This window comes from Mesoplodon densirostris, chromosome 2, assembly GCF_025265405.1.
Source record: "Mesoplodon densirostris isolate mMesDen1 chromosome 2, mMesDen1 primary haplotype, whole genome shotgun sequence".
NCBI lineage: Eukaryota > Metazoa > Chordata > Mammalia > Artiodactyla > Ziphiidae > Mesoplodon > Mesoplodon densirostris.
The window spans coordinates 171,886,305-171,913,644 of NC_082662.1; the positions used below are offsets into that span (position 1 = coordinate 171,886,305).

At 52.0% G+C, this 27,340-nt stretch overlaps 2 protein-coding genes across 4 annotated transcripts in view; one reads left to right on the plus strand and one right to left on the minus strand.

Moving 5' to 3' along the window:
- The window catches only part of TP53BP2 (tumor protein p53 binding protein 2), a 193,791-nt gene extending 190,514 nt beyond the window's left edge, over positions 1 to 3,277 (plus strand). For all 3 annotated transcript variants that reach the window (XM_060091386.1, XM_060091387.1, XM_060091385.1), the window contains one exon: positions 2,460 to 3,277. In XM_060091386.1, the coding sequence (XP_059947369.1) occupies positions 2,460 to 2,501 (42 nt within the window). In that variant the 3' untranslated portion in view covers positions 2,502 to 3,277. The remainder of the gene's footprint in view (positions 1 to 2,459) is intronic.
- A 4,514-nt stretch (positions 3,278 to 7,791) lies between these two features.
- CAPN2 (calpain 2) overlaps positions 7,792 to 27,340 on the minus strand; it is a 54,072-nt gene continuing 34,523 nt past the window's right edge. Inside the window, exons 8-21 of the mRNA XM_060091389.1 lie at positions 26,621 to 26,695; positions 25,758 to 25,918; positions 23,346 to 23,515; positions 21,667 to 21,678; positions 20,177 to 20,388; positions 18,919 to 18,955; positions 17,919 to 17,984; positions 16,598 to 16,655; positions 14,500 to 14,564; positions 13,179 to 13,247; positions 12,542 to 12,620; positions 11,029 to 11,145; positions 10,716 to 10,774; positions 7,792 to 8,750 (exon numbers count right to left, since the gene is read on the minus strand). Of these exons, the coding sequence (XP_059947372.1) occupies positions 8,727 to 8,750; positions 10,716 to 10,774; positions 11,029 to 11,145; positions 12,542 to 12,620; positions 13,179 to 13,247; positions 14,500 to 14,564; positions 16,598 to 16,655; positions 17,919 to 17,984; positions 18,919 to 18,955; positions 20,177 to 20,388; positions 21,667 to 21,678; positions 23,346 to 23,515; positions 25,758 to 25,918; positions 26,621 to 26,695 (1,204 nt within the window). The 3' untranslated portion in view covers positions 7,792 to 8,726. The remainder of the gene's footprint in view (positions 8,751 to 10,715; positions 10,775 to 11,028; positions 11,146 to 12,541; positions 12,621 to 13,178; positions 13,248 to 14,499; positions 14,565 to 16,597; positions 16,656 to 17,918; positions 17,985 to 18,918; positions 18,956 to 20,176; positions 20,389 to 21,666; positions 21,679 to 23,345; positions 23,516 to 25,757; positions 25,919 to 26,620; positions 26,696 to 27,340) is intronic.

Below are 27,340 nucleotides of genomic sequence, written 5' to 3' on the forward strand. Positions count from 1 at the left end.
ACACGGGCTTCTCATTGCAGTGGCTTCTCTTGTTGTGGAGCACTAGGCGCGTGAGCTTCAGTAGTTGTGGCGCGTGGGCTCCGTAGCTGTGGCTCGCGGGCTCTAGAGCGCAGGCTCAGTAGTTGTGGCGCACGGGCCTAGTTGCTCTGCGGCATGTGGGATCTTCCCGGACCAGGGCTCGAACCAGGGCCCTGCATTGGCAGGTGGATTCTTAACCACTGCGTCACCAGGGAAGTCCCTGGATTTGTTTAAGTCAGAATTTCCGAATCTGCTAGGGAGCTTGAACGGGGCACCAGAGACAAGATTCTTTGTTCTTTCTCTACCATTGGATTTTAAGTTTCATAAAAACCAAGAAAATAGCCAAATCATATCAGCACATGTAATCCAATAACATGTCTATATTAGCCTGAAGGGACTGCTGTCAGTGGGCAGACATTCTTGGTGGGGGGAGTATTTTCAGGGAACGGCTAGTATAGTTAGACAGAGTCTAATATACAACAAATGGGAGATACTTTCACTGTATTGTCATCAGCTGTCACACATGTCAGACATGGTCTGTGCCCGCAGAGAGCTTCTGTCCCACTCGAGGCCCTGAACCAGGGCTCTGTCTGGGGTCATCCCGCTGTCCGGACATTACTCTCTGTGGAGCTCGTTAAAATGACCCCGGTGTTGGGACCTGGAGCTTGGATTCTGGCCTGTATCTCCTCCTCCTGACTCTTCTCCTTTGTGGTTTGATGTGCAGTATAAATGACATCATATATCCTGACTGCTGTCTTCCTGGTAGCAAAATTTACTATTAGATAAGCATTTGGGGTTTGGACAATATTCATTCGTGTGATCATACTATAAATAATAAAGAGTAGTGAAACTGAAAAAAACAATTAAGCCATGGAGCCTGTTAAAAAAATCTTTCCAAGTACCAGATGAAAGTAGAAACGTAAAGGTAGTTCTCTTTCGAGCCCTCCTGTTTGCTTCTACAAAGCCTCTAGCGCCAGAGAAGCATAATCTCTTGCGTGCAGCCGCTTTCCTTCTTTAATGAACATCAAGAGCAGACAGGCACTTACTTCTACTTTTTGTAATTTCTTATCTGGGAAAAGCTCTACCTCTTAGAAGTAGTTGCTTATTTGAGTCTTAACTTAATTTTCTGACAAAGAGGTCCAGTGGTGAATGAAACATGGGGAGAATGATTTGTTCCCGAGTGTGGAAGCAGCTGGTCAGAGACCAGGCTCTGCTTCCTGTGTTGCTTTCAGAGGTTCTGGAATCAGTGGACTGGATTGAAGATTTTCATTTTAATCGGACATTTAAATATTCTCGGTTCTTTGGAGATCTTTCCTGGGTAGAAGTGGCCTCTACACAACTTCTTTGGGTTCCTTTTGAGGTTTTTTTTAAAAAAGGAAATTGCGTAAATGTTTTAGTCAGAGGCTCACATACAAGTGTAGAAAATTATATTGGCTAAAATATCTTTCCTCACAGAGAAAAACAACCCTTGATATCACATTGATCCCTCGGTTAACTTTTCAGTTTTGGCTGAAGTCTGACTTGACTTTCCTTCAGTAAACCTTTTTTCCCCTTTGTCTAGGGGAGGGGCAGGAGGAAGGGCTTTGTTCTGTTTGCCAGTTGAGTGACTAGTTTGACTTGCTCGTGGCTTCATGAACACTCTCCTTGCCCGCTCTTGTTATGGAAAACACAAAACCACCAAATCCTAAAGCAAAAAACTCCACTTATCCTTTCTCAAATCTGTAGACTTTTAGTCTGTGGTATTTGGTTCCTGATAGCCTCAAGTCCCATGACACCGTGTGACGTCCATTGTGAATAAAGTTAAAATAGAGACTTTTTAACCTCTTATCTTTTCCCTTGGAATGGAAGCTCCCAGCATTGGAGCTTATAGCGTATTGCAAGTCACCTCTAGTCCTTTGTGGTCCTTGTTGGACTTGATTTACAGTTCAGTAGGCTGTGTAGATGGAGTTAATGCTCAGAGCATCCTGGATTTTTTTTTTTTTTCTTTCGGTACACGGGCCTCTCACTGTTGTGGCCTCTCCCGTTGCGGAGCACAGGCTCCGGACGTGCAGGCTCAGCGGCCATGGCTCACGGGCCCAGCCGCTCCGCGGCATGTGGGATCTTCCCGGACCGGGGCACGAACCCGTGTCCCCTGCATCGGCAGGCGGACTCTCAACCACTGCACCACCAGGGAAGCCCGCATCATGGATTTTATATCACTGCACCATGGCGTTGTCCCTGTTGAGGGAACCCCTGTGACCTTTGAATGTCCTTTGTGCAGGAGTTGGTAAATATGAATCTTTGGGCAGCTCTGGGTGTTTCACATGGCAGAGAGTTCTTCCTTTGGTTTAATTTCTTTCCTGTGACATCAGCACCCGTCCCTACCCCCCATATTTCTTGAAAATGTGTTATACTCCCACGTCTGTGCAGTATATAAATGTTTTTAAAATTCTTCTTTACAGTTATACCCAAGAATTAAACCAAGACAAAGGAGCTTGGCTTGAAACTTTGCACACTTTTAGTTAATGAAGAATTAATCTGTTACCAATAAGAAGAAATAATATGATTGTTTGTGGCAAAAGTTTTGTAAGACTTATTTTAATGACAAACTAACTTGAAAGCAATGAAGAACGGGCTCTGGAAGCAAATGAAGGCTTGGAGCAGTCACTGCTGGTGGAGGATGCCCAGCACGATGGAATGAACGGAGCTTGTCAGGAAGCTGACCAGTCTGGGCTGGATACAGGTACTCTGTGTCACACTCCGAAAGATACACGGTGACCGTCCTGTTCTCTGCAAGAAATGGGACCACTTATTGGGCTACTGGGAGATCAGCTTCATGGCCTGCTTAAATGGGCGTTTTTCACTGCCTGCCCCCGTCCCTGTCCTCCCCCCAGAAGGAGCAGTGCCATCATGGTGCCATCTCGGATTGTCCCCCAGCACCAGCAGACCCACGGGGGACTCACTTGGAGGCTCGAAGGTGCCGCACACTTGTGTGTCGTCCGTGAAGAACTGTTTGTTGGCTGTCAGTGAGCAATAACTTTATGGTATGAGTTCTTGTAGCGTCATGTATTCAAAATGTTGAAACCACACTACACTACAGGTAATTAGATTTAGACTCTTGTTTTTAGGCCGAAGTTTGAATCTATATTTATTGTCTTTTGTATCTCAGAAATTAGAGACTTGCTATATAGACTTACCCATGATATTTGTCAAGATCATAGCTGACTTTAAAAACAATTGTAATAAAGGTAAACTTTTTGACTCTAAGCTTTTTACTGGCTTTAGTTTTTTATGTCATGTTCACAGCCTTGTTTAACGTTCCTAAGCCATTGGAATATCGTACCCTGCTTAAAAATAATAAGAATTTTTTTTTTTACCAGCCATGTGATTAAACGTAAGTATTTCTTTGCTCAGTTTTGCAATTTGTGAGTTTTGTGGCGGTCTTTGTTGTAGAATTAAGACGTTTTTTAAAGATCCTAGAGGCCATGGTGCTAGAAACTTTTACCTTTACCTGGAGCTTCTGATAGGCTGTTTCAGTGTCCTCATTTTATTTCAGATTCTTCATAGAGTTATACACATTTATGGGATGAAAACTTACGTAGACACAGTCTGCACGTCGTTTTATTAATATGTTACCAAGTTTGTGAATTTTGGGGGAACTCATTTTGCTTAGTGAAACTGTTTCATTTAATAGAAGATACAGGTGAAAAAAACCAATGGTCACTTTTCCTTATACATTTTTATGAGTAGCTAACTTCTACCAAAAAAGGAAGATAGATGAATGACAGAACATACGATGCCTTTCAGAGCAATGCAGAAGTAGTGACAACGTGGATGAAACATCCGAAGACCTGTGTGGTAGACAGAATTCTAAAGATGCCTCTCCAGCCCCTCATATTCCTGTCCTGTGGTGCTATGGACTGAATGGTTTTTTTTTTTTTTTTTTTTCTTTTTGCGGTATGCGGGCCTCTCACTGTTGTGGCCTCTCCCGTTGCGGAGCACAGGCTCCGGATGCGCAGGCCCAGCGGCCATGGCTCACGGGCCCAGCTGCTCCACGGCATATGGGATCCTCCCAGACCGGGGCACGAACCCGTATCCCCTGCATCGGCAGGCGGACTCTTAACCACTGCGCCACCAGGGAGGCCCGGTTTTTGTTTTTTTTTAATAAATTTATTTATTTTTGGCTGCGTTGGGTCTACGTTGCTGTGCGCGGGCTTTCTCTAGTTGCGGCGAGTGGGGGCTACTCTTCGTTGCGGAGCATGGACTTCTTATTGAGGTGGCTTCTCTTGTTGCAGAGCACGGGCTCTAGGCGCGCGGGCTTCAGTAGTTGCGGCGCGTGGACTCAGTAGTTGTAGCTCGTGGGCTCTAGAGCTCAGGCTCAGCAGTTGTGCACAGGCTTAGTTGCTCCGCCGCATGTGGGATCTTCCCGGACCAGGGATTGAACCCGTGTCCCCTGCATTAGCAGGTAGATTCTTAGCCACTTCGCCACCAGGGAAGTCCCTGGACTGAATGTTTGTGTCCCCCTAAAATTCATGTTGAAGCCCTGACCCCCAATGTGATGGTATTTGGAGGTGGGGCCTTTGGGAGGTGGTTAGGTTTAGATGAGGTCCTGAGGGTGCGTCTGCATGATGACGTTAGTGTCCTCGTAAGAGGAAGAGTCTAGTGCACCATGGGAGGATACCTGAAGAAGGCTGCCATTCTCACCAGACACTGAATCTGCTGGCACCTTGATCATGGACTTCCCAGCCTCCAGAATCATGAGAATGTTATTTAAGCCACACAGCCTGTGGTATTTTGTTACAGCAGCTTGAGCAGACTGAGACACCTGGTTATTTAATCAAGCACTAATCCAGGTACTGCCGTGAAGGATTTTTGAGATTTAAATTAAATTTACTAATCAACTCACCTGACAATAGGGGGATTATCCTGGGCCCATCCCAGGGGGGCCCAGCTTGAGGCCTTCAAAGCAGGAGAGATGAGGCCGAAGGGGAGGACAGCGAGATTTGAAGTGAAGGGATTTGACCTGCCATGGCTGGCTTTGAAGGTGAAGGGGTCATGAGCCAGGGAACGTGGAAACTGAGGAAACCCCTGGCTAACAGCCGGCAAGGAAACGGGGACCGCGGTTTTACAACGACATGGACCTGAATTCTGCCAACATGAGCGGGCCTGGAAACAGATCCTCCTCCAGTCTCCAGCAAGAATGCGTCACCCAATAAGAGAGGTGTTGAACTTTAACCTACGGAACTGGGAGATGGTGGGCGTTCTTCAAGCCACCAAGTTTGTGCTAACATGTTACAGCAGCAAAGGAGCCAAAAAAAACAATGGATTCTCATCCTGGGCTGGTGCGCTTACTCATCCATCCTGTGACCTTGCCGGGGACACTCAGCCTTGTGTGTATAATCTGAGGTGGGGTCGAGAGAAACCATACTAAGGACTATACGTGAAGGTGCCTGGAGACCTGCAACAAATTGTGCCAATGTATGAAAAGGGACGATGGGAAAATTGGGAAAACGTGATCATTCTCACTTTTATTTCCTTAGTCTGAAACTTAGAGCATCATTTGTTTTTATTCTCCCTTTGGGGTTTTTTTTGTTTTTGTTTTTTTTTGCAGTATGTGGGCCTCTCACTGTTGTGGCCTCTCCCGTTGCGGAGCACAGGCTCCGGACGCGCAGGCTCAGCGGCTATGGCTCACGGGCCCAGCCGCTCCGTGGCATATGGGATCCTCCTGGACCGGGGCACGAACCCGTGTCCCCTGCATCGGCAGGCGGACTCTCAACCACTATGCCACCAGGGAAGCCCCCTTTGGGGTTTTTTAACTTGTTTTATTATCAGAATATCCGTATATTAAAGCTCCCTATAGGGAATTCCCTGGCAGTCCAGTGATTAGGACTCCACGCGGCACAGCCGGAAAAAAAAAAAAAAGCTCCTTAAAAGTATAGAAAAAGGTTATGAAGCAAGGGGGGAAAAGACCACTATGGAGGCAACCATAACTAACATTCGGGCCTATTTCTTTCTAGTCTTATGATTTTCTCTTCACATAGTTGAGAGCATACTGTTTAAGCAATTCTGTATTGTCCTGTTTTATGCTTCACATTGCATCACATGCATGATTCTTAATGGCTGCGTAGTATTCCACCACGTCATTCATCCAGTTGTTTGTGTTGTACGTATGGCTGCCTTTCGCTTGTGTTATTATCATGCTGTGCTCACATCTTTATGGGAGCAGAATTTTTAGATTGTTGAAAAAATAAGTGGGGATAAAGCAACTGGAGAATGCGCCCTGCTAAGGAGGGTAGGGTGTACACTCTAGCTGTGCTTGGAGCCTAAGGGCAGTGGAGCCACCGAGGGGTTTTAACCAGGGTAGTACGGGAGTCAGCCAGGGAGGCAGGCGAGCAGGACGCCAGCCAGAGCGGGTGTCCGAGAGGGAGAGGGAACGGCAGGGACGGCAGCCAGAGTCGGGGAGGGTGATGGCAGATACATGTTCATAGCTTTTGGCTTTGGGAGGTAAGTGGTGGTCATCAAAAGCAGTTTTAGGAGAGTGGTCAGGCCATTAGCCAGATCGTAGAAGGTAAAGGAGTCACAGGAAGATGCAGGGGTGTAGCTGCTGGGGAGGCCTGGCTCTGGAGGAGGGAGGGGAGGCGGGGAGGAGGCGGGTGGTCTGCGTGTTACCAGGTGGCAGGCCTAAGGCACCTGACAGAGTGTGAAGATAGAGAGGGGCCAGCGGATGGGCTGAGACTGCAGTTCAGAGCGGAGATGGGGAGGGCTTTTCTTCTGGACTGGAGGGAAGGGAGCAATGGGGAATTAAATTAGGGTGACTTCCTCGGGGCAGAAGTCTTGGGGGGGGTTTACTTTATCATCTGGTTCTTTTCCCCCGTGAAACCTCTCCCCTTCTCTTTTAAATCTTTTCTAAATTTGCTACGATAAGCATATACCGTATCTTTTCTTTTTTTTAAAGCATTATTTCTTATCCTGTGACTAAAAGTGAAGTGAACTCCAACTTCAGGCAGCGCGGCAGGTCCAAGTGCACCGGGAGTCGGAAAGGTCTGGAGCAGCCTGGGTGGGCTGGGGGAGCCTGCCTGCCCTCCCCCTCCCAATGTCTACCACGCCTGTATTTCAACCGCCTTAGCACCCTCCTCGCCCCTTCCAGTGGTCAGCCAACCCCCCCGCCCCCGCCCCTCCCATAGCAATCCCGTGTCACTGGGAGCATCCAGCCCTCCCAAACCCGGTTCTACTGAACGGAGAAAATCCACCCCCCCGCCCCCGCCAGGGGAAGTGCTGCCTGTTCTTGGTTCCCGCGTCCTCTGGGCCCTGAGATGCTCCGCAAACAGCAAAACTTAAACTCCTGCGAGTTGAATCTGGGAAACCCATCTTCCTATCTTGTCATGAGATAGTAGGCTGCCATTTGCCTCTCTAGTCACCTGACATCTTTCCCGTCTACGATTCCTCGAGGATCCCCGCAGCCAACCATGGTTTAGCTGCATGTCTTCCTGGCTCCCCCTTGTTCCCTCCACCAAAGGGACAGGCAGGTGGCGGGCAGAGCACAAACTTGCTGGTACCTCCTTAAGGGACCAAGAAGCAGTAGAAATTGGAGCTGACTTTATGGCCAATTATCAAAGCTTCTGAATTGGATTTTTAGAAAGCTGTATAGTTCCACACCGACATGGAGGTCAGCCGCCCTTTCCTCTCAATACCGGCATTTACGGAGGGAGCGCGCGCGCCTGGCTAGAGTGGGACGGGGTGTGATTGGGTGTGCTCACCGCTGCGCCCTCCAGGAAGAGCAGCACCCACGTGGGATTGCCTGGGCGACTCTTTATTGAACAGTACATTTGGAAGAAGATAAGGCAACAAGGCAGTATTTGCACAGTGTCGCTAGCATTTACCCAGGGTGAAGCCAGGAAACCCGTGCATGTGGTTTCCACGGGGGTCCCCCTGATCCGTGCACGAACGCTAGCGGTGAAGTCTGGGAAGGTTCGAGGCAGGCGGCGAATGGCTGTGCTGTCTTCTGTCACTGTGGGCTTGCAGACGGGACCCCCGGTTTGGGTCATCACTTCAGCTGAGCAACAGGAGCGTCCCTTCAGTATCCTAACGCTCAGTTTATAAGACCAGACATGCGCAAGGACTTGAGACAGACACAGTTAACCAATCAATTTTATATAAAATCTGTCTCTTATTTAACCCAAATGATAAGAGATGTGCTTCTAACCTGGCCTCTTCAGATGCCTTCGTGATGCATCAGATTTTTCCATTTTACTCAAGGGAAATGGTAATCCCTGGACAGCTCTTTGGTACATGTCACAACTGTATTTTTAAACTCAAAGTTGCTTTAAATATTGCCCGCAAGGACCTTGTGTCCTTTAAGGTTGACTGAATGTTAAATTAAGCTCAGCTGTTAAATACCTCCCTGCATTTTTTCCTGATTTAATATTATTATAAACAGGAAAGTGTGTAAAAAGTAAAGTGTATACTATGTACAGATTGAAGGTTTTCTCTAAGTTTTTCAAGGGTTAAGGGACTCACTTGCATTTAGTATGATTATATGCAAATCTTTTACTTTGATATCTGAAAGTTCTGCTTTCTCAAGTAGATAGTATCCTCATTTTCAGCTCTAATCATCAGTTTAAGTAAATGTTCCCATAATTTCAAGATCCAGATAAAAAGTTTCTCTGTGGAGACTTAGTCCTTGGCTGATCTTCTTTCATGAGAAGTCTTCAGGCAGATTAGTTATAACTTCAAAGTACTGAAAAACACAGCCACTGTGGGGAAGGAAAAAAAACAAATCAGTTCAGTGAGCATTCTTAAAATTAAAAGGCTATCTAAGTACCTATAGACTATTCTGAAAGATTGACTGTTGTACGAGAAAAGCTGATCAAGGGTTACGATATCAGAGTATTAACCCACATTTTTTCTACCTGATTTCTAGAGTCTAGCTTTTTTCAGGGTCGTAAAAAGCTGTTATCTGAATCAGGTGGTCATGAATCGTATTACAGGGTTGACTGAAACACATGAAACGTGAAACTTGGAAAACTTAGCATTTCTGTATCCCTGCCTCAGGGTCACATCAAAGGTTAGTTTGGATAGCCCTTACATTAGTGGTTTTCAACCTTGGTTCTCTACTGGAATAATCTGGGAACTTTAAATCAGACTCTAATGAAATTCGTCTGGGATGGGCCTGGACATCAGGACTTTTGCGAAGCTCCCCAGGACTGCAACCTGCAGGCAAGGCTAACCATCACTGCAGACTGAAGGAGAGGTCTTCTTCTGTTGCAGCCTCAGCAAAAAGAGAGTGGAGTGTGGGGAACTCCAGGGACCTGTGAAAGGCGAGGCTGAGAAAAAGGAAGGAAAGCCAGTGGGTCAGATGTTTCTCAGAGGAAATGGGAGGATGGTCTGAGTAGGCTGGCCGCAGAAAATAGTGGGAGCCGGGGAGGAGTAAGATTTCCAGCCAGAAGGATAAAGGGGGCTACAGTTTCCCAAACTGCACACGTGGCATGTTTAGGTCCCAGTTGTATTGCCTCTACCTTAGAGTGCAGTCTCAGGGGAGGGTTATTTCCTGAGCTACATAGAGGTTTTTTTTTTTTTTTGCGGTACCCGGGCCTCTCACTGTTGTGGCCTCTCCCGTTGCGGAGCACAGGCTCCGGACGCACAGGCTCAGTGGCCATGACTCACGGGCCGAGCCGCTCCGCGGCATGTGGGACCTTCCCGGACCGGGGCACGAACCCACGTCCCCTGCATCGGCAGGTGGACTCTCAACCACTGCGCCACCAGGGAAGCTCCAGCAACATAGAGTTTTAAGCAAGTTAGTGTTCTTTGGAACCAGAACAGTTGGCTCACGTTACTTTAAAATGCATAATACCGAGTGAAAGAGCTCTTTAGTTGCTGGCTTCCTCCAGAGTTTGAAATTCAGTGGAAGGAGGTGCCGGTCCCTCACCCTCGTCCTTCTTACGACTCTGTTCCTCTCTGGTCCCTGGGACTTGGTCGTTCCTACTCAGCACTGGCCACCCAACCCCAGTCTCTGTAGCCTGTGTTGCTCCAAGCTCAGTTCCCCCTTGGACAGAGGAAAATGCAAGCTGGAGCCGGGTGAGGATGAAAAGTAACCCCAGCTGGCTTCCTTCTTTGAAGTGAGAGAACTTTCTGTCTTCGGATGACAAGAGAACATTTTGCGCTTTGCTTTCTGTGGAATTGGCCTACCAGCTGAATTTCGAGCGATGATCGTTTCAGAGGTGCCCATTGCTGGGGTTCCAGACACATGAGCACAATCATTATATATGGTAAGCTTATCTACTATTGTTATTTTATTTTAAAGGTGGAGGAAGTAGAGAAAAGTAATTTGTGCAGAAAGTATTTTAAGTAGATCTAAGAATGACAGATCTTCCCAAGACCCACTTGAATTTCATCCAAAGGGTTTCTTTGCATAATAAGCATCTTCTCCCATGCATGCTAATTAGCAGCTCATTTTTCTAAGAGGGATTCTGCGGCCACCCTCTTCTTATTTTAACCTTGTGCTATTCTCAAGGCAAAGCTTCTGGGAGGAGGGACCAGGTGTTTTCTTGGACTCGAGAATCAATGGGTAGTTGGGAAATGACTGCCAACAGAGGTGCACGGTGGGATCTTACAACAATTTACAGCCTGACAGACCAAAAGCCACAGATCTCTGTCGCCCAAGTAACAGCCCTTCTCCCCTCCGTCCCCTAGGAGTAGGGGCTGGGAAGCTGCTGACTTACAGATATAAGGTCAAGCTGGATCATGCCAGTGTCCTCGGGGTCCAGCTGCTTAAATATCCCTGTGGAGGCAGAAACAGGATGTCATATAAGTGAGCTGCAAAGAGGTCACATTATCCTTTTCCCCAGTCTGGCAGCTGATTTCACTGAATGTCAAAAGTTACGATTTCTTCCCTCTGTCCCCAAATTAAAGAAGGATTTTCATTCTCAACTGGACAGACACGTCTCTGGCTCAGGTGGTTTCACCCGTGGGGAAAGGCAGGCTGCTTTTGTACCGAGAGAGCTGAAATGGGCCTTTACCCAAAAGGGCACTTACTGAATAGTGTTTCCAGTCGAATCAAACACCTAACAAAATTGTCAAAATCGATGATGAGCTGGTCATCTGCGAACCGAGCAACGATGACTTGGTGGAGCTGACAGGGCATCTTGAAACCTGCAGTTAAATGAACATGCAGACCGATTGCCAAGTGTTCGATTGCACCCTGGGGCTCTGTTCATGGGCTCTGGACCCGGCAGATGACAGTTAAAATTGCTTTGGTCCCCTGGCTGCTCTGCTGGGAGACTTTTTATTTTGCAAAGCCAGTGCCTTCTGCCACTGTTTCTGTTTCCACACTGTTCACCTCCACCCTGCCTCTCTCCTTTTTTTTTTTTGCATTTTAATATTTATTTATTATTTATTTAGGCTGCACCAGGTCTTAGTTGCGGCATGCACGTGAGATCTGGTTCCCCGACCAGGGATCGAACCCAGACCCCCTGCATTGGGAGCGCCGAGTCCTACCTACTGGACCACCAGGAAGTCCCGTTTCCTTACTAACATGTAAGACTTTCCTTGCCTGTTCCTACTTTCATGGTCAGGCTATCTCATGCTATCATATCCTATCTCCTTTTCTGTTTGTCTCACTCTGAATCGCCTTGGAGACTAGATTCTTCCTGGATGTATGTGGCAGAAACTGTTCATGCTAAACTAATATTAATTCTCCCTTTTTCCATAGTTGTAGAATTTTTAACAGGCCATGGCTGCCTAGAATCAAGGCTGCATTTCCCAGCTTCCCTGGCAGCCCTCTGAAGCCTTGTGACTAAGCCCTGGCACTGGGATCTGTGTACAGAGTGACAGGTGCCCTTAAAGGCAAGGGGCCCCTCTTTCCCTCCTTCTGTCAGCCCACTGCTAGAACGTGGTTGTGGTGACAAGCCGTCCCCGTCCTGCAGATACGGGTGACGATCTAAGGGCTGGTGACACAGTATGAGAGGAGGAGCCTGGGTCCCTGACAGCAGGAGACACCATCTGGCCTTGGTCGGCTTGAGCTTGAATCGTTATGTGAGAGGAAGGTGTATCCTGTTTAAACCACTTATTTGGGGTCTCTGCTGCAGCACTACATCCCAACAAATGGACCACCTTATATTGTCACATTTGTCCCCTAAGCACACCAGTCTCCCACTCTGCTGGTCTCCCACAGCTGGTGTCCCTTTTACTGACATCACGTGCTGCTAAAGACTCACCCAAGGGTGGAGCTGGACATCCCACTTCTGCCTGACCAGCCCTGCACCTGAACGGACGAGGGCAGGGTGTGTGGGTCTGCTGAAAACTGGCTTTGCTTGCGACCTGCTGGGGCCCTTGGAGGAAAACTGAGATTCCAGAAGGCTTAGAGGGCAGAGCGTCCTGGACTCCATTTCATTTTACCAATTAATCTTCAAAAGGCGAATGAAAAGGCTGTGTTTGTACTGAACCAGCACCTACTCTATTTCATAGCTGACCAAACTTTGTATCGTATAGAATAAGTTTTCACATATTCTACAGATAAAAGAAAGAAAATACAGTTAGGAGGTGTTACCTGCTTCTTCTAATGCTTTCCGCATCTCATAGGAGTTCATGGTTCCGGACCTGTCCACGTCGATTTCCCGGTAAATTTTCTGGAACATGCAAAATAGTTAGAAAACTATGACCCAAAAGGTGGCAAGTTCCCTCTCTGTGCTGTGTGCCGAGTGGGCCTGAAGTTCTTCCAGCTCCATGCCTCGAGTTTGGCCTTGGAAGCATCACCCATGTTCCTGCCTTAAAGGGTATTTGCCTTTCTCCATGAGCTAGTTTATAAATATGCCCATCAAATCACCTAGCCAACTACATGAGCCCCTGTTATTATCTTCTGTCATTTTTGTACTTTAGCTGTCAAAAACCCAAACTACAAGGGGCTACGTGGCCTTTTCAGGACACTTGATGGTGGCTTTTAGATGACCCCGTTTCCGGCCAATGAGGCAGGAAGTAAACCACTGAACTTGCAAAGTCTTTGCTTTTCCTGTTTGCATTTGCCCAGCCCTGTCTTCACCCATTCTGAGCTCCGTTATGAGTACAATCCCCTCTGCTTGGAGATGCTCCTCCACCGTCCTAAAGAGCTGCTGCACCCAAAAGTACGTGCATGGCGTGTTGCCCACACAGATCCACCCGCCTGCCGCCTGGCCCTCCTGGGCTCTTACTTGGTATTTCTGAATCTTGGTCCAGAGAATGTAGAACTCCTTCAGACCCAGCTTGCCACTCCCATCCGACTGCCTGCAGTTAAGGAAAGCTCCCCGAGTCTGGGTTCACGTGGGCCGTGCACCTGGTCTGTCCTCTCCCCTGGAGAGCCTGGTAACCACAGCTCGATCACGAGGAGCCCTTGCAGAAGGACCCTCTTCCTGCTCTTCACACTGGCTAGACCTCCCTCTGAGGGTTGGTGGAAGGGCTCAATAGAGACCTGCTGGTCCCCCGACTCTGTGTGCTGACGGGTCTGGGGGTGCTATGCAGCTGGCCCCAATTCCTGCTAAGAAGGAGCTGTTGGAGGACATGCAGAGGCTTCAGGTGGCTTCTAATGGCTGCGCCCTTGCCCATTTAGGGAGTATCGTTATTTCTAAGAGGCCTTTTGTGAGGGGAGCTACACGGCAGGTGCCATGAGCCCAGCAGATGAAACTTCATAGAAGCTTAAGCCATCCAGGCCATCCTTGCCCAGCACCTCTCAGCAGCAGGGACAGCAGATGGATGATGAGTCGGCCTCAGGGCTGGGTGGTGGCCTGGGAAGGAGCCAGAGCAAGGAGAAGTGCTCTTGGAGGGTGGGCCCCTATCTTATGAATCAGGAAGAAAATCATGACTGGGGAAAGCATTCACATCAGAAGTATCATGGTAGGGACTTCTCTGGTGGCACAGTGGTTAAGAATCCGTCTGCCAATGCAGGGGACACGGGTTCGAACCCCGGTCCGGGAAGATCCCACATGCTGCGGAGCAACTAAGCCTGTGCGCCACAACTACTGAGCCCATGCGCCTAGAGCCCGCGAGCCACAACTACTGAGCCCACGGGCTGCAACTACTGAAGCCCGTGCACCTACAGCCCAGAGGAACCACCGCAATGAGAAGCCCGTGCACCGCAACGAAGAGTAGCCCCTGCTCGCCGCAACTAGAGAAAGCCCGCGCGCAGCAACGAAGACTCAATGCAGCCAAAAATTTAAAAAGATTAAAAAAAAAAAAAAAAAAGAGTATCATGGTTTAGGGACTATGTCCCTAGAGGTAACACATCTAAGCTGCCCAGCGGGCGTACTGTCGGGAATTTCCTGCAGGAACCCCCTCAGCCTGTGGCATCTCACATTCCCTCAGCTGAAGTCCCTCGAATTTCCCTACCAAGGGAGGTCGGTGCTGACAACAGTCCTACCCCTCAGCCAGCAGGGACAGCTGGCTGCTGTGAAGGGGAGGAGGCCTGCGTTTGTATCTTCCTGGAGTGAAGTTTCAAACTCTCCCAGCCTCTGTCCTGCAGGGCCCATTAAAGGATACGTCGAGCATGTCAACCATGATTTTGCAGGTCTCTATGCTGAAGCCGTCTGACTTGATATCTTGGCCTAGGAGACAAAAATAAGTGTGACAGGAACATCTTCTAGAGCAGTACTGTCCAATACAACCTTGTACGATCGCAGAATATTCCGTATCTGCACCCTCCGATATGGGAGCCACTTAAATTGTTTTAAATAGCCACATGAGGGAGGTGGCCACCATACTGGGACAGTGCAGAGGCTGTGTTATATTTGCCTGACTTCTCTGTATATCGGCCATGGGTATACGGGGTTATAATAAGTGCTTTTTAAATAAATAAGAGAATGGTAAGAGTCTGGGCCTTGAAGTGTTCATAAGATGCAAAGTCACCTGTGGGGATAGCGGGGCCCCACGCGTTCATTCTAGGCAGGGCCCTGAGAGAGGAAGGGGTTTACTTAACTGCCCGTCTGCAGGCATTTAGGGGGCCTCTGTGTCCCCAGCTGGGTTAGCCAGAGGGCCAGAGCCTGTCCGCAGCCTGTGCTCTCCTAGGTGAGTCACTCACTGGTTGAGTCCCGTCTAGTTGGTGGTCGACAGGTGGCGTGAGAGCCTTGTCACAGATGTGAGTCTGTTCCCACAGCCTTCAGGGGAGCCCACCTTGTGAAAGGTCAGGACGTAACCTGTCTCAAAGCTGCTGTTCTGGGCTCTGACCCCTTCTCGGGTGTGGGTGTGGGTGTGGGCTGTGCCTGGGGCCCTTGGGCAGGAGTCGTCACCGGGTGTGGAGCGGGGAAGGGTACGAGTTCCGGGGCCTGGGTGAGGCTACTGCCGCGCCCCCAACAAGCAGCAGCTGAATCCAAGCGTGGCCCGATCCCTCCCCTCCCCCTCCCCACATCTGTGCAGAAACAATGGGGCTCAGTGTCCCTGGGTTCATGACAACTACACAGCTTAACAGCCTGTGACCTCACTCGTGCCTGGTGGCCTCGAGGGTAAACGCCATCTTCTCGTCATCCCCAGATTGGAGGAGGGGTGCCGAGGACCAGGGTCCGCCTTGGGGAAGCCCTACCCTGGCCGCTGGACCCCCTGGCTTCTGGAGACGATCCCCAGGCTGGCGCTCAGACCCGACGACATATGCCTCATTTCGGATCCGGGCTGAGAACTCCTGATACCGTACAGACCCCTGCTCAGTGGACTGCTGTCTTATCAAAGCAGCACAGTTCTGGTGATAACTTGAGGGGGAGAATAGCAGTGTGGGGGGGTGCTTTCTCCCCACCCCCTGCAGCGGTGATCAACACTGGGGAGGTGGACAATCCATCCTTTGATATTTTTTGCTTAAGAAACGGTTTAACCCGAAAAGGTGCCTGAGGACCATGGCTCTCCAGCTCCTTCTCAAGTCTCCACCCAGTTCTGTCCGTGAGAGCAGTCATCTCTGGAGCCTTGAAACCACTCGCCTGGCCCACTGGCTCAACTGAAGTGACATTTCTCCCATCAAGAACTGGCTCCACCAGGCTCCCGTGAACACACATTTGGGAGATGCGCCTGTTTAAGGCCATCCCCTTAGCTGGAGTGGAAGGGGGACCACTTGCTTCTCCATTCTGGCTCATCAGTGAGCTGTCGTCACTATCAGTGGTTCCCCACTGAATACAGCCGGGAATCCAGGGATGGGGATGCTTTCTGGCTCCCATCACGCTTTTTCTTAGCAATTAATCATCATAAGAGTCACCGTACATACGGAGCCCAGGCTTTGTGCTAGGCAGTTCCTACCCGTCATCTCATTTAAGACATTCAACCACTCTGAAGAGGTTAAGTAATAATATGCCTATTTTGCAGATAAGGAAACAAGAGTCAGGGAGATTATCTAACTCGGTTTAGATCACAGAGCTAATAAGTCGTGGAAACCTGGATGTGATCTTTGACCTCTAGACTCCAGAAACCTTCGCCCGCCCTTTTTTATCACATCGGGGAGAACCTCCTTCATCCAGTTCCTTGGTGGTGACGGTGGCGTTTAAGCAGGAGTGGGGGTGACGGTTCAGCCACAGCCGCTGAGCCGGGGAAGGGGAAGGGTTGCTGTGTCCCCTCACGTTGCAGGAGAAGCAGGATGAGGGATGTGCGAGGGGTGGGTACTTACGCTTTGCCAGAACTCTTCTCAGGATTGTCTGCAACTCAAAGGCAGAGATCTCTGCATCCTGTGGACATGCAACCAGAGTGTCGTTATTGGCTCCCTTGGGGCTGCGTGAAGCACGGAGCAGCAGACGTGTAACGGGTGTCTGCTGTGGCTGAGCCCGAGAGGTGCATTAGAGCTGGGGCGGGGAGGGGTCTGTGGGTGTGCATTTCTAACAAGCCCCCGGGATAGGCTGCTGCTGCCCCCGCCAGGCTACAAAGGAACACAGCCACAGCCCAAGTGTTTGATAGTGTTTTAACGCACAGTGTGCTCCAGGCAGAGTTCGTTCGCCATCGCTCTGCTGTGGAGAATATAAAGAATACATTCTCCACTCTACCCGTGTTTGTGGTCTTTTGACTCAGTTCTCTATACCCTTCCTCGCACCCAGCATGCCTTCCTCTCCCTTTAAAACCCAGATCTGGCTTCCTGCAAAGCTGGTTGGGACTGGCTGTCTCCAAGAACTGCCCCAGCACTTTTCCTGTGGCCTTTGATGCCAGGGCTCCTCAAAGGTGGTGCGGGTACCTCTGTTCACTTACACATATTGTGTAACTGGGGGACAAGCCCCATCATTTAAGACCAAGACTGACATTGTGCGTTCTTGGGTGTGTGTGTGTGTCTTTCAATCAGTGGGGAAGTATGTCTCTATGATGCCCCTTCCCTTAGAAACCAGGAGGGAGGGAGGCAGACAGGCAGGCGGAGGCATGGGGCAGGTGGCGCCTGCTTTAACTCTGATGAGGAGGCCCAGGTAAGCCGATGGTGGACACTTGAGAGAGCTAGTGTCCTCCATATATGGAGGAGAACGACTTTGTTTGGAGTCGTTGGAAGAAGAGGCCTGCTAACTCTGTAGCGGACGGAAGCCTAGATGCCTGAGGGATTTCTTTTTTAAGAACAGGGAAGGCTGACACTCTGTTCCTTGCATCCTTGAGATTGAAAACCCTCCATGTCCCCAAATATTTTTGTGGCAATCAAAGAGAAGGGGCTGAGATCCATGTCTCAGCTGCAGGGGCACAGAGCAAACAAAACAGCCACAAGGAGAGGCCCAGAGTCCTCAGGCAGGAGGATCACAGCCAGAGCTGACCCCCAACAGCAGAAGCCCCTGGCGACTGACGTGCAGAGGCCCTGGGCAAGGAATCTGAGTGGAAATCCCAGTTACGTTTGTAATTCCTCTTTGCTTTTTGTTCAATTTGTTTCCTCTCCCCCCTTAGACTGAAGTCTCCTTGAGGACAAAGATGGTCTCTCCCTTTGCGTCAAGCAGGGTGCACAGCACAGAGGTTTGGGGAACACTTACCTCCCCTGCCAGCTGGGCAAACAGCCTCCTGAATCCATCATCGATGTCGTCCTCGCTGACGTCAATCTGGAAGGCGAGGCACAGAAGTGAGATGTGGTGACCAGCGGGCGCCTGCTCTCCCTTCCGGGGCGGCCTCCCCTCCCGCCTCAGTTACCCTCTCTCCCTCTCTCAGGCCTGAATTCTAAGGTTACTGGGATTGAGACGAAGGACAGTGTGAGGAATTAAGGAGTTTTTTTTTTCCAGTTAAAACACATAAGAGGGACTATAAACTATGTGGGAAGGAGTTACACTCTTAATTTCTCACATAGGCATCTTCTCCGACATTCCACCAAAATGGCCTTTTATGATCTAACTGATGGGGACGCAGAAGTGTGAAGACTAGCTGGTGTGGTCGGGAACGACTCTGAACGCGGCGAGAGCACAGCTGCGAGGCCCTTGGAAATTGTTCCATGTCTCACTGAGTACACGGAGCTTCAGCAGCTGAGGAGTAACAATCATCAAGCCACTGCGGGCACCGGGACAGAGGGAAGAGCGCTCCTTCCCCTTTGTATGCTTTCTTTCCTCAACTCTGGACTCTTAGGTTGGGTCTGGAATTCCTGAGTCGTAGTCCTCAAAGCCCTCAGGATTTACCACTGAATCACAACTCCCAGAACTCTAGGGAACCTGAAAAATCTTGTCATGCAACGTTTCCATTTTGTTGATGAGAAAACTGAGGGCCAGAAGGGGGAGCGACAAGACCGCCCACTGCTCAGAGCAGCCTGGTGTCCCATCCTCCAGGCACCCCGTGCATGCGGGCTACATCCGGGGGACCGTCCAGCCCCACGCAGAGGCCACGGCCAGTGCAGGAAGCGCTCTCGGACTCCCAGGCCAGGGATGCACCCTAGTTTCAAGCTGTGCTCGTGAAATCTTAGGGGCCTCCTAAACCCTTGGGGTTATTTTCTGCTCCGCTGCCCCTGGGCTTGTTCAGGACAGAGCGGGTGAAGCTCAAGCAGTACGGTACCTCTTCAAGGTTGGCCTCGATTTCATCGTCGACGACTCTGGAAACAGAAGGAAACTGTGTTACTGAAAAGGGAGTGGTGCAGAAATGCCGGCTAAAATGGAACTGCACCGTTAAACCCAGCATGGGGTGGGCACGGGGGTTTTCTGCACCCCAAGTTTCTGTGACAGCACATCCCCTACAGCAGAAATTACAGTTAGAAATGATCCAAGAAAGTGTCCTGGCTAAAACAACTTGGAGAGTCAGAACTGTTTTGTTTGCTAGTTTTCAATCTTCATCGAAGAGCACAGGCTTCCCAGGTACTACGGTGCTGGCGCTCTGGCCTGGAGAAACAGCTTTTAGGTTCCCTCTGCAACGCCCTTTGCCGTCATAAATCTTCACACGGAGAGTCATGCAGTGTACCCTGCTGCCTACTTGCTCTGCCGAGGGTGGGAGAAGGCAGGGAGGCCTGGGTGAGATTTCAGCTGAAGCTCAGGCCCTGGCTAGTTTATCCCACACACAGCCCTGTGTGCAGGGCTGGGTCCTTCTGCTCCACAGCGAGGGCAATTCCTTCTCTGCTGTGCATTGTCTTGGAGCCCCCGATCCCTGCCCCTCCCGCCCACTGCGCCCCCCTCCATCCCACATGGATCTGAGCATGTGGCCCAAGGTCAGAGGGGGACACGGCAGCTGCCACGCCCCCTCTTCCCACACCCCGGCCCTCTGGCGCCCAGCCTCCTATCAGTTCTAGAGGGTCTCCAGGGCCTTCCAGTAAATCTTGTGCTTAAGTTGCCCGAGGCTGATTACATCTCACGCGGTCAAGGGCCCAGCTGAGCAGACACGGCGGAGGCAGCCGCCATCGTGAACTGAGGCCACGCCGACAGCGGTGTCGGCCAAAAAAGGTCCCTGAACAGCGGGGCCCCAGTGAGGACGGGGGAGCACCTGGAGACCTCGTGACTGTAGCGGGGATAGGCCCTGGAGGCATCTGAGGGCCCGCCGGGATTGGCACTTAGACCCTTGGCTCTGCGGGGACGCAGGGATTCTACCAGCACTGCCCCAGATGATGGGCCTTTGCACTTTGCTCTACAACCATCCCTTTCTCGTCAGAAAGATCCCGAGTGTCTGTTTTCTTTGCTGACCCGAGGACGGCACTAAGGTCCTTCAATACCTCAAGTCCTCACGCTAAGCCTTCGAAGCGGGCGGGTACTACAGAAAAAGAAGCGGACCAGCGGGTCCAGGTGGGTCAGGAACAAGGGGTGGGGATGAGGAGGGCTGAACGACCTACTGGTAGTCAGCTTTCTTCTCGGAAAAGACCCGGATGCAGAAGTCCCCGTCCTTGTTGGGCTCGAAGGTGGACGGCACCAGGATGTACTCCCCCGGGGGCAGCTTGAAGCGGTTGAGCACCTCCCGCAGGTTGATGAAGGTGTCCGACCGCTCCCTCGCTCGGTGCGTCAGGAAGAAGTTCTTGCTGAGGTGGATGTTGGTCTGTCCTGTGAACTGGTGAAGAAACAGGAGCAAGTGCGAGTGGAGGGTGGAAAGGGCTCCAAGCACCGTCCTCTCCACTCATCGAGACAAGAGGCTCACGGCGACAACTCTGCATCACCTTAGGTGAAGAGCTAACTTTCTACCCCAAACAGGAACTCAGAGGTACACACGGCAGGGGACCCACATTCACCCCGTCTTCAGATGCCCCATCTCTCCACTCGGACAGAGGTCCTCAGCCTGCCCCTTACGACTCAGGGACGTTAAAGCGCCCTCGGCCGGGATCCACTCAGTTCTGTGTGGTATAGACACACCGACACAAGCAGCCAGGACCGCGGCGAGGACGGGGCCCAGCTCCCAAACGTGGGTTGTCCGTCTGACCACGGCATCCACAAAGGCCCAGCACGCCACCAACTGCCCTGTCCCATGTATCGACTTGAATAACTGTGGCCTTTAAAAACACACACTGCGGGCTTCCCTGGTGGCGCAGTGGTTGAGAGTCCGCCTGCCGATGCAGAGGACACGGGTTCGTGCCCCGGTCCGGGAAGATCCCACATGCCGCGGAGCGGCTGGGCCCGTGAGCCATGGCCGCTGAGCCTGCGCGTCTGGAGCCTGTGCTGCGCAACGGGAGAGGCCACAACAGTGAGAGGCCTGCGTACCGCAAAAAAAAAAAAAAAAAAACCACACACACTGCGACCGTGTGTCTCACCAGCTCAGCTGAGCCTAACCGTGGGCCTACTAAGTGCTCTCACATATCACAGTGCGTCCCAATAGTCCGGCAAGGTGGATGGTTGACCAGTTTTACTGACGAAGAAACTGAAGTCCAGAGAGGACAGGTTAATTGCCCAAAGGTCACACAGCCTGCAAACGGCAGGGCTGGGAATGGGGTCCAGGCCTCTTTCTGTGCTCCCCCGTCTTCTCACAATACCACCGCAGGGCTCATCATTTCCCTTCAGGCCTGTTTTAAGAGCACTGCAGGACTCCGGGAAGAGTCTCCTGCAGCCCCAGGACCACGGACCCTCCACCCGGGACTACATGTGTGCGGCGGCTTTGCCAGGTCTGGGGAGACGGCACGCCCCGGGGCGACGGCCCCAGCTGCCTTACACTGTGCTTCGACCCTGGGATCGAGGACCAGAGCAACCTCACCGGGGCCCAGAGGGGCTGGGGACCCGTCCTTCACCGCCCCCAGCCCCTGCCCAGGCTTCACAAGACCCCCGAGCGAGCAGTCGAAGCCTTTCCCTTGTTGGTGAACCTGAGGCCCCAGGGACGGCAGCTGACGTGAGCCAGACGTACCTCCTCTGGAATCTGCAAATAAAGGAGAACACGCTGAATTCAGACTCTGGAAAAGCTCCAGAAAGAAATGTCACCACTGAGATGGTCTCCTTTGCTACCCGCCTTTCTCTGTAGCTTTAGCAATAGGAACTAAGTCAACCCGGTAATTATTTCCCAAGGAACTCAATGTATTCCCACATTTTAAAAAAAAATCTTATGAGCCAGCAATAATGTGCACGAGCCCTTAGCCCCGTTCTTAACTCATAGAGCAAGAAACCGAGGCCGGGAGCTGTGAAGTGACCTGGCTGACCTGTCTGAGGCCACTCAGCTGCCTGGAGCAAAGCCCACACCCCACCCTCGCCGCCAGGGAAAGCAGGGCTGGAGGAAGCAGCACAGGGACACAGCTGCGCTCGGGGCTGGGAGCCAGCAGGTGCTGGTTCTAAGCTTCTGCCGGCCACATCCATCTGTATGTCCTCAAGCAAGTCATTTCCCTTCTCTGGCCTCGGTTTCCTTATCCCTAAAACGGGATAGGTGCTTCTCGGCTCTGAAAGCCCATGGCTGGGTTTCCAAGTCTGGGCTGTGTGTCACAATTCAGTCTGCATTCTTCTTGCAGCGATTCTGTCCCAGATCTGAAGTCCTCAGCTTCTACTTCAGAGACTGAGAAGCTTGGAATTATGTGCATTTTTAGAAATGAGGGTGCTTGCCCATCTCCACCTGTTGGTGGGTGAGCAGGCAGGTCGCCGCCCCGTGGGCGGCAGCCGCGTTTCCCTGCCGAGTGAAGTGAGCAGACAGCCTTCTCCCCGACACTGTGTCTGACTCCTACGTGCCGTGCTGGGAGCCCGGCTCTCAGGGTTCGGTGGGAGACCTGATGTGTAGTATTTGCTGATGTCCACGCTTCACATACTGCCCCCTCCCTGCCGTGGCTGTTTTCAGGCTGCCCACGTGACCTCACTGAATGTAGGGCTGGGAAGAGTGGGCCGGTCCCAGCACATCACTGTGGCCCACCCATCACAGCAAAGTGCACCCCACTTGAGCGGCTCTGAAGCCTTCCTTGCACCCCGCTTCTCCCACTGCTCACCCCAGGCCAGGAGCAGCTCTCCTCTGTGCGGGAGAAGGGAGAGGGGAGGGGACCGGGCCCAGTGTGTTTGGGCAGTTGGTTCGGAATGAAAGGACATGGGGGCAGTGCGAGCGCCTGTGTTGGGCGGGGCTCTAGCCGGCCGAGCCCTGGTGGGAGCAGAGGGCCGGCCGCTCCCCTGCCCCGAGCGCGGGCTCTGCCCAGCGGGACGGGACCTGCTGGCTCAGGCCTGCCCTCACAGCGGCTCCTGACACGGGCCGGCATACTCTGTCCTTGTCTTACATCTGTTCTGTTCTTTGGAGACTGGTGGCCAGCCCGAGTGCCAGGCCTGGGGGAAGTGACAAGGGACACGGAGGCCATTTGAAAGAGCGGGACTTGCTGGAAGCTGGCTGCAGGGGAAGCGGGTTGGGGAGGCTCCTGGTGACCCAGACCAATTGCAGGGACCTCCCTGCATGAGTCTCATAAGACTGGCCCAGCCCGTGGCTTTGCTTTTCCTTGGCCAAGCTCCCGGCCTGGGGTCCCATCTCCAGGTCTGCCTCTGGGGTTGGCCTTCGTCGCAGGGGCTGACACGAGCCCAGGAGGAAGGGGAGGAGGAGCCCCAGCCCTGCGGACGCCCCTCCCGTACCTCGTAGATGCCGAAGCCAATGGTGTGCATGTCCTCGCCCATCTTCCTCTGCCGCCGCCGGTGCTTCTGGATGAGACCCACCAGGAAGGTGCAGCCGTTCTCCCCGTCCTCCTGGTCCTCATCCTCCTCCTCCAGCTTGATCAGGTACTGGGGGTTCATCCAGAAGGTATCTGCAGCCACAAGGGGCGGGGGTCAGTCCCTCAGAACGCGGCAGCCCAGCGTGAACAGGTGTGCACGGGGGGACGAGGGGACAAGGCCACGCTGGTCGCAGGGGTTGGAGGCTGCTGGGAGTGGGGGGTGAGGATGGGCAGCGGGGGATGGCAGGGCAGAGGAACCAGAGACCAGGGCTGGCTGGCAGCCCGTCCGGGTGGGAACAGACCATGAGCAGCGGAGGGCTGGGGGTCTGTCTGAACCTCACGGGAACCTAAATTAGAAACTCCCCTTTGCAGTTCTCTCTCGCTCGCCCTCAGGCTGGCCGGGCTTGGGAGGCATTCCTCATCCTGGAACAGGGTGGTCAGAGCTGAGGCCCAGATCTCCTTTGGCTCAGCTGTGATAGTTCCCCGTGGTATCTTCCCCTCACCAGGCTCTAACTCGGGGGTCAGAGATGGCCCTGCTGGCCTGGCTGTGGGGACTTGGGGACTAGGTCTGCACCCCCTTCAGTGAACCCAGGGGCCAGGAACATCCTATGCCCAGTCTCAGCCTCTTGTTCTGTGTCCCCGTCCTCCTGGGCCTGTCCCCTTGCCCACTCCCATGGTGTCTCTGCCCTCCCAACTTTCAAAACCTATTTGCAGGAAGGAGCTGAGATTCATTCATTTTAAGGATAATTAATGTGATCTCCTTCCTTTACCTAATAACATTCAACTTGTGGAAATAAAGTTATCTAGTGTAGGGTTTGGCAAAGTACGGCTCTAGGGGCTGCTGGATGCCTGTTTTTACAAATAAAGTTTCATTAGAACACAGCCATATCTATTCACTTAAGTATGGCTGCCTTCGGGCTACAGCAACAGTTGAATAGTTGCCATAGAGACTAGATGGCCCACAGAGCCAAAAGTGTCAACTATCTGGCCCTTAAGAGAGAGTCTGCCAACCCCTGATCTAGTGGGTAGGAGACATAGTCTTATCTGAGGCAGAGGACCATCCCAGCACCTCTGGAACTTGCTTGGTGGCTGCATACATGAGGTGAAGGATTAAAAGCACCGGAGCTGGGCTTCCCTGGTGGCGCAATGGATAAGAATCTGCCTGCCAACGCAGGTTCGATCCCTGGTCCGGGAAGATCCCACATGCCTCAGAGCAACTAAGCCCGAGCGCCACAACTACTGAGCCTGTGCTCTAGAGCCACGACTACTGAAGCCCGCATGCCTAGAGCCCATGCTCCGCAACGAGAAGCCACTGCAATGAGAAGCCTGCGCACCGCAATGAAGAGTAGCCCCCACTCGCCACAACTAGAGAAAGCCTGCACACAGCAACAAAGACCCAATGCAGCCCCCCAAAAAAAAAAAAAAAAAAAAAAGCACCAGAGCTAGAGGCACCAATCTGCTAGTCCCAGTCTGACTACTTGCTCTGTGGCCCAGGTATGCCACTGAGAGCCTCGGTTTCCTCATCTGTAACAAGAGAATCAATATATGACCATGACTTGCCACTGCAGTACTTAAAGACTGACTCCACAGTCAGACTGCCTGGGTTCAAATCCCAGGCACAGTCAAGGCTGTGAGGCCTTGGGCAAGTCACTTAACCTCTCCAAGCCTCAGTCCCCTCATCTTAAAGATGGAGATGATAATAAAGTGCCTGCCTCAGAAGGCTGTTGTGAGGATTAAGTGGAGTAATATATTAATAAATCACTTAGCACAGTTCCTAGCACCCAATGTATGTTCCATAACTGGCAAATGTCATCATGACGGGACAATTCTGAGTGGGAGAGGGCAGGGGAGGACTGGGCCATCAAGGCAGAAGAGTCAGGGGAATAAACAAAGGATAAACCAGAGGAGGAATCCTTGCCCCCATCTGAGCAGGACCCCATCAACATCTGCTGAGTGAATTGGGCACAAGAGGATCGCCAGGCAACAAGCAGGGCCTGGATGTGCAGAGGCCCAGCGGGTGAGGTCCCCCTGCTGGGCTAGGCTGCGTGGGCTTCGTGTGGATCAAGTAGCCCGTGGGTATGAAGTGGGGTTGACGCTGCCTCAGTGGGTGAGGCCGCGGCGTCAGGGAATCTAGGGCCTGGAGAGGAATCACAGCAACAGCACGTCTGGGTTCTGCGTGGGCAGGGAGGCAGGTGAGTGCAGAAGGCAAGGGGCTGAGGGGACAAGAAGGGTGTTGAGGCGGAGACTCAGGGAGAAGAGGCAGAGAGTCCTGGGGGGTAGGAGCGGCCAGGATGGGGTGCAGCACGCCAGGGCGGGGCGGTGGCAGGGTGCTCACTCGGGTAGTTCCTGCAGCCGCCCGCGGTGGAGCCCCGCCTCCAGTTCCCATCCATCTTGGTGAGTTTCCACTTCTTGTAGGTGTCACTGGTCAGCGTGTCAGGGGTCAGGTTGCAGATCTCCAGGCGGGAATAGTGCCTCAGGAAGTCGTTGAAAGACATCCTGCAGAAGCAGGGACGCAGCACCCAGGTTACCGGAGGGACACACTGATAAGCCTGGACCTTCCGCCCAAGGCCAGACTAGGACCCGGTCAGGGCCAGGCAGAGCTGCTAGGAGAAAGCACCTCGGGGCCACATGGCCACCAGGTCTGCCACTGGAAGGTGCCAATTCTAGCCCTGGTGCTACCACCTTCTAGCCAGGTGACCTTGAGCAAGTTACTTAAGCCTCTATGAAACTCACAACTCTCATCTGTAAAAATGGGGGCCATGTGTATCACATGAGACAAAATACGGCTGCTCATTTGGTAAAATGCCAGTACTGTACAGACATAGGTGGTCCCAGAGTAGCACAGACACAGCCGCGTGGGCCCACTGCTACTCTCCAAGGGACCCATTTCTTGAGGCCTCGGGATGAATCTCTAGGAACTGGTTGGGAGAAAGGCCCATCTCTCCCCTCTTTTCTCCTGGGACCTGAACATGCCTGCAGGAATTCTTAGCCTTCTCTGCTGAGCTGCTCAGCTTTGAAACCCTACTGTTGAGATGGACAAATTGAAGAGGTTCCAGAATTTTTTTGTCCAAGGTCTTACAGTGAATTTAAAACAACAACAAAACCGGGATCCCACGCCCCTGCTCCCTCAACACGATCACCTCACTCATTTTCTAGTAAAGATCAGACACCTCTTTCCCTAAAGCCTAAGAATCTTACCAGAATTCCCCATCTTCATGCCGTCTGGTCAGCCTTTCCCTCTCCTCTGGGTCAATAGTGTTCCAGTTTGGGCAGCTGGAAAACCAAGCAATGGGAGAGGCATTAGAAACTAGTGTGGGACGATGACTTCTCCCCAAGATGCCCCAAAGTTGAGGACCGGGGACATGCTCTCTCACCTGAGGGCCCAGACCCCAGTAAGGGAGGGGAGTAACACACAGGTGGCTGAGAGGTTCCGGGCAGCAAGGTAAGAGGATACAGTGTCCTGGGAGATGGTGGCAAGGAACAGTCCAGAAGATGAACACAGCCCATCAGAGAGGCATGAAGTAGCATCAGTGGCCCAAACTGAGATGGGCCTGTCAGCTCTTTTAAGGGGCGACTGGAAATTTGATGTAGGGGAGGGGCGCTCATCTTGGCCTCTGTGGCTGACCTGCAGGCCCTGGCGGGTGTCTCTATGCCATGGCAGAGGCTGCCAGGGAAAAGGTGAAGACCTGTGGGTGCTGGGCTGTGGAGGAGGGAGCAGAGGAAGACCAGGAGAGGGGCTCACGGAGTTCACCCCAGAGAGTCGAAGGTCTAACAGGCCTACCAGGGACCCTGGACACCAACAGAAGGACTTCTCTCTGGTCACAGGCACCAAGTTTACATCCTTGGGATAGAACGAGTGCTTAGGGGAGGAAGGGTGTATTTTTTCCCTGAAGATCCAATAGCAAGGTGACGCCGAGC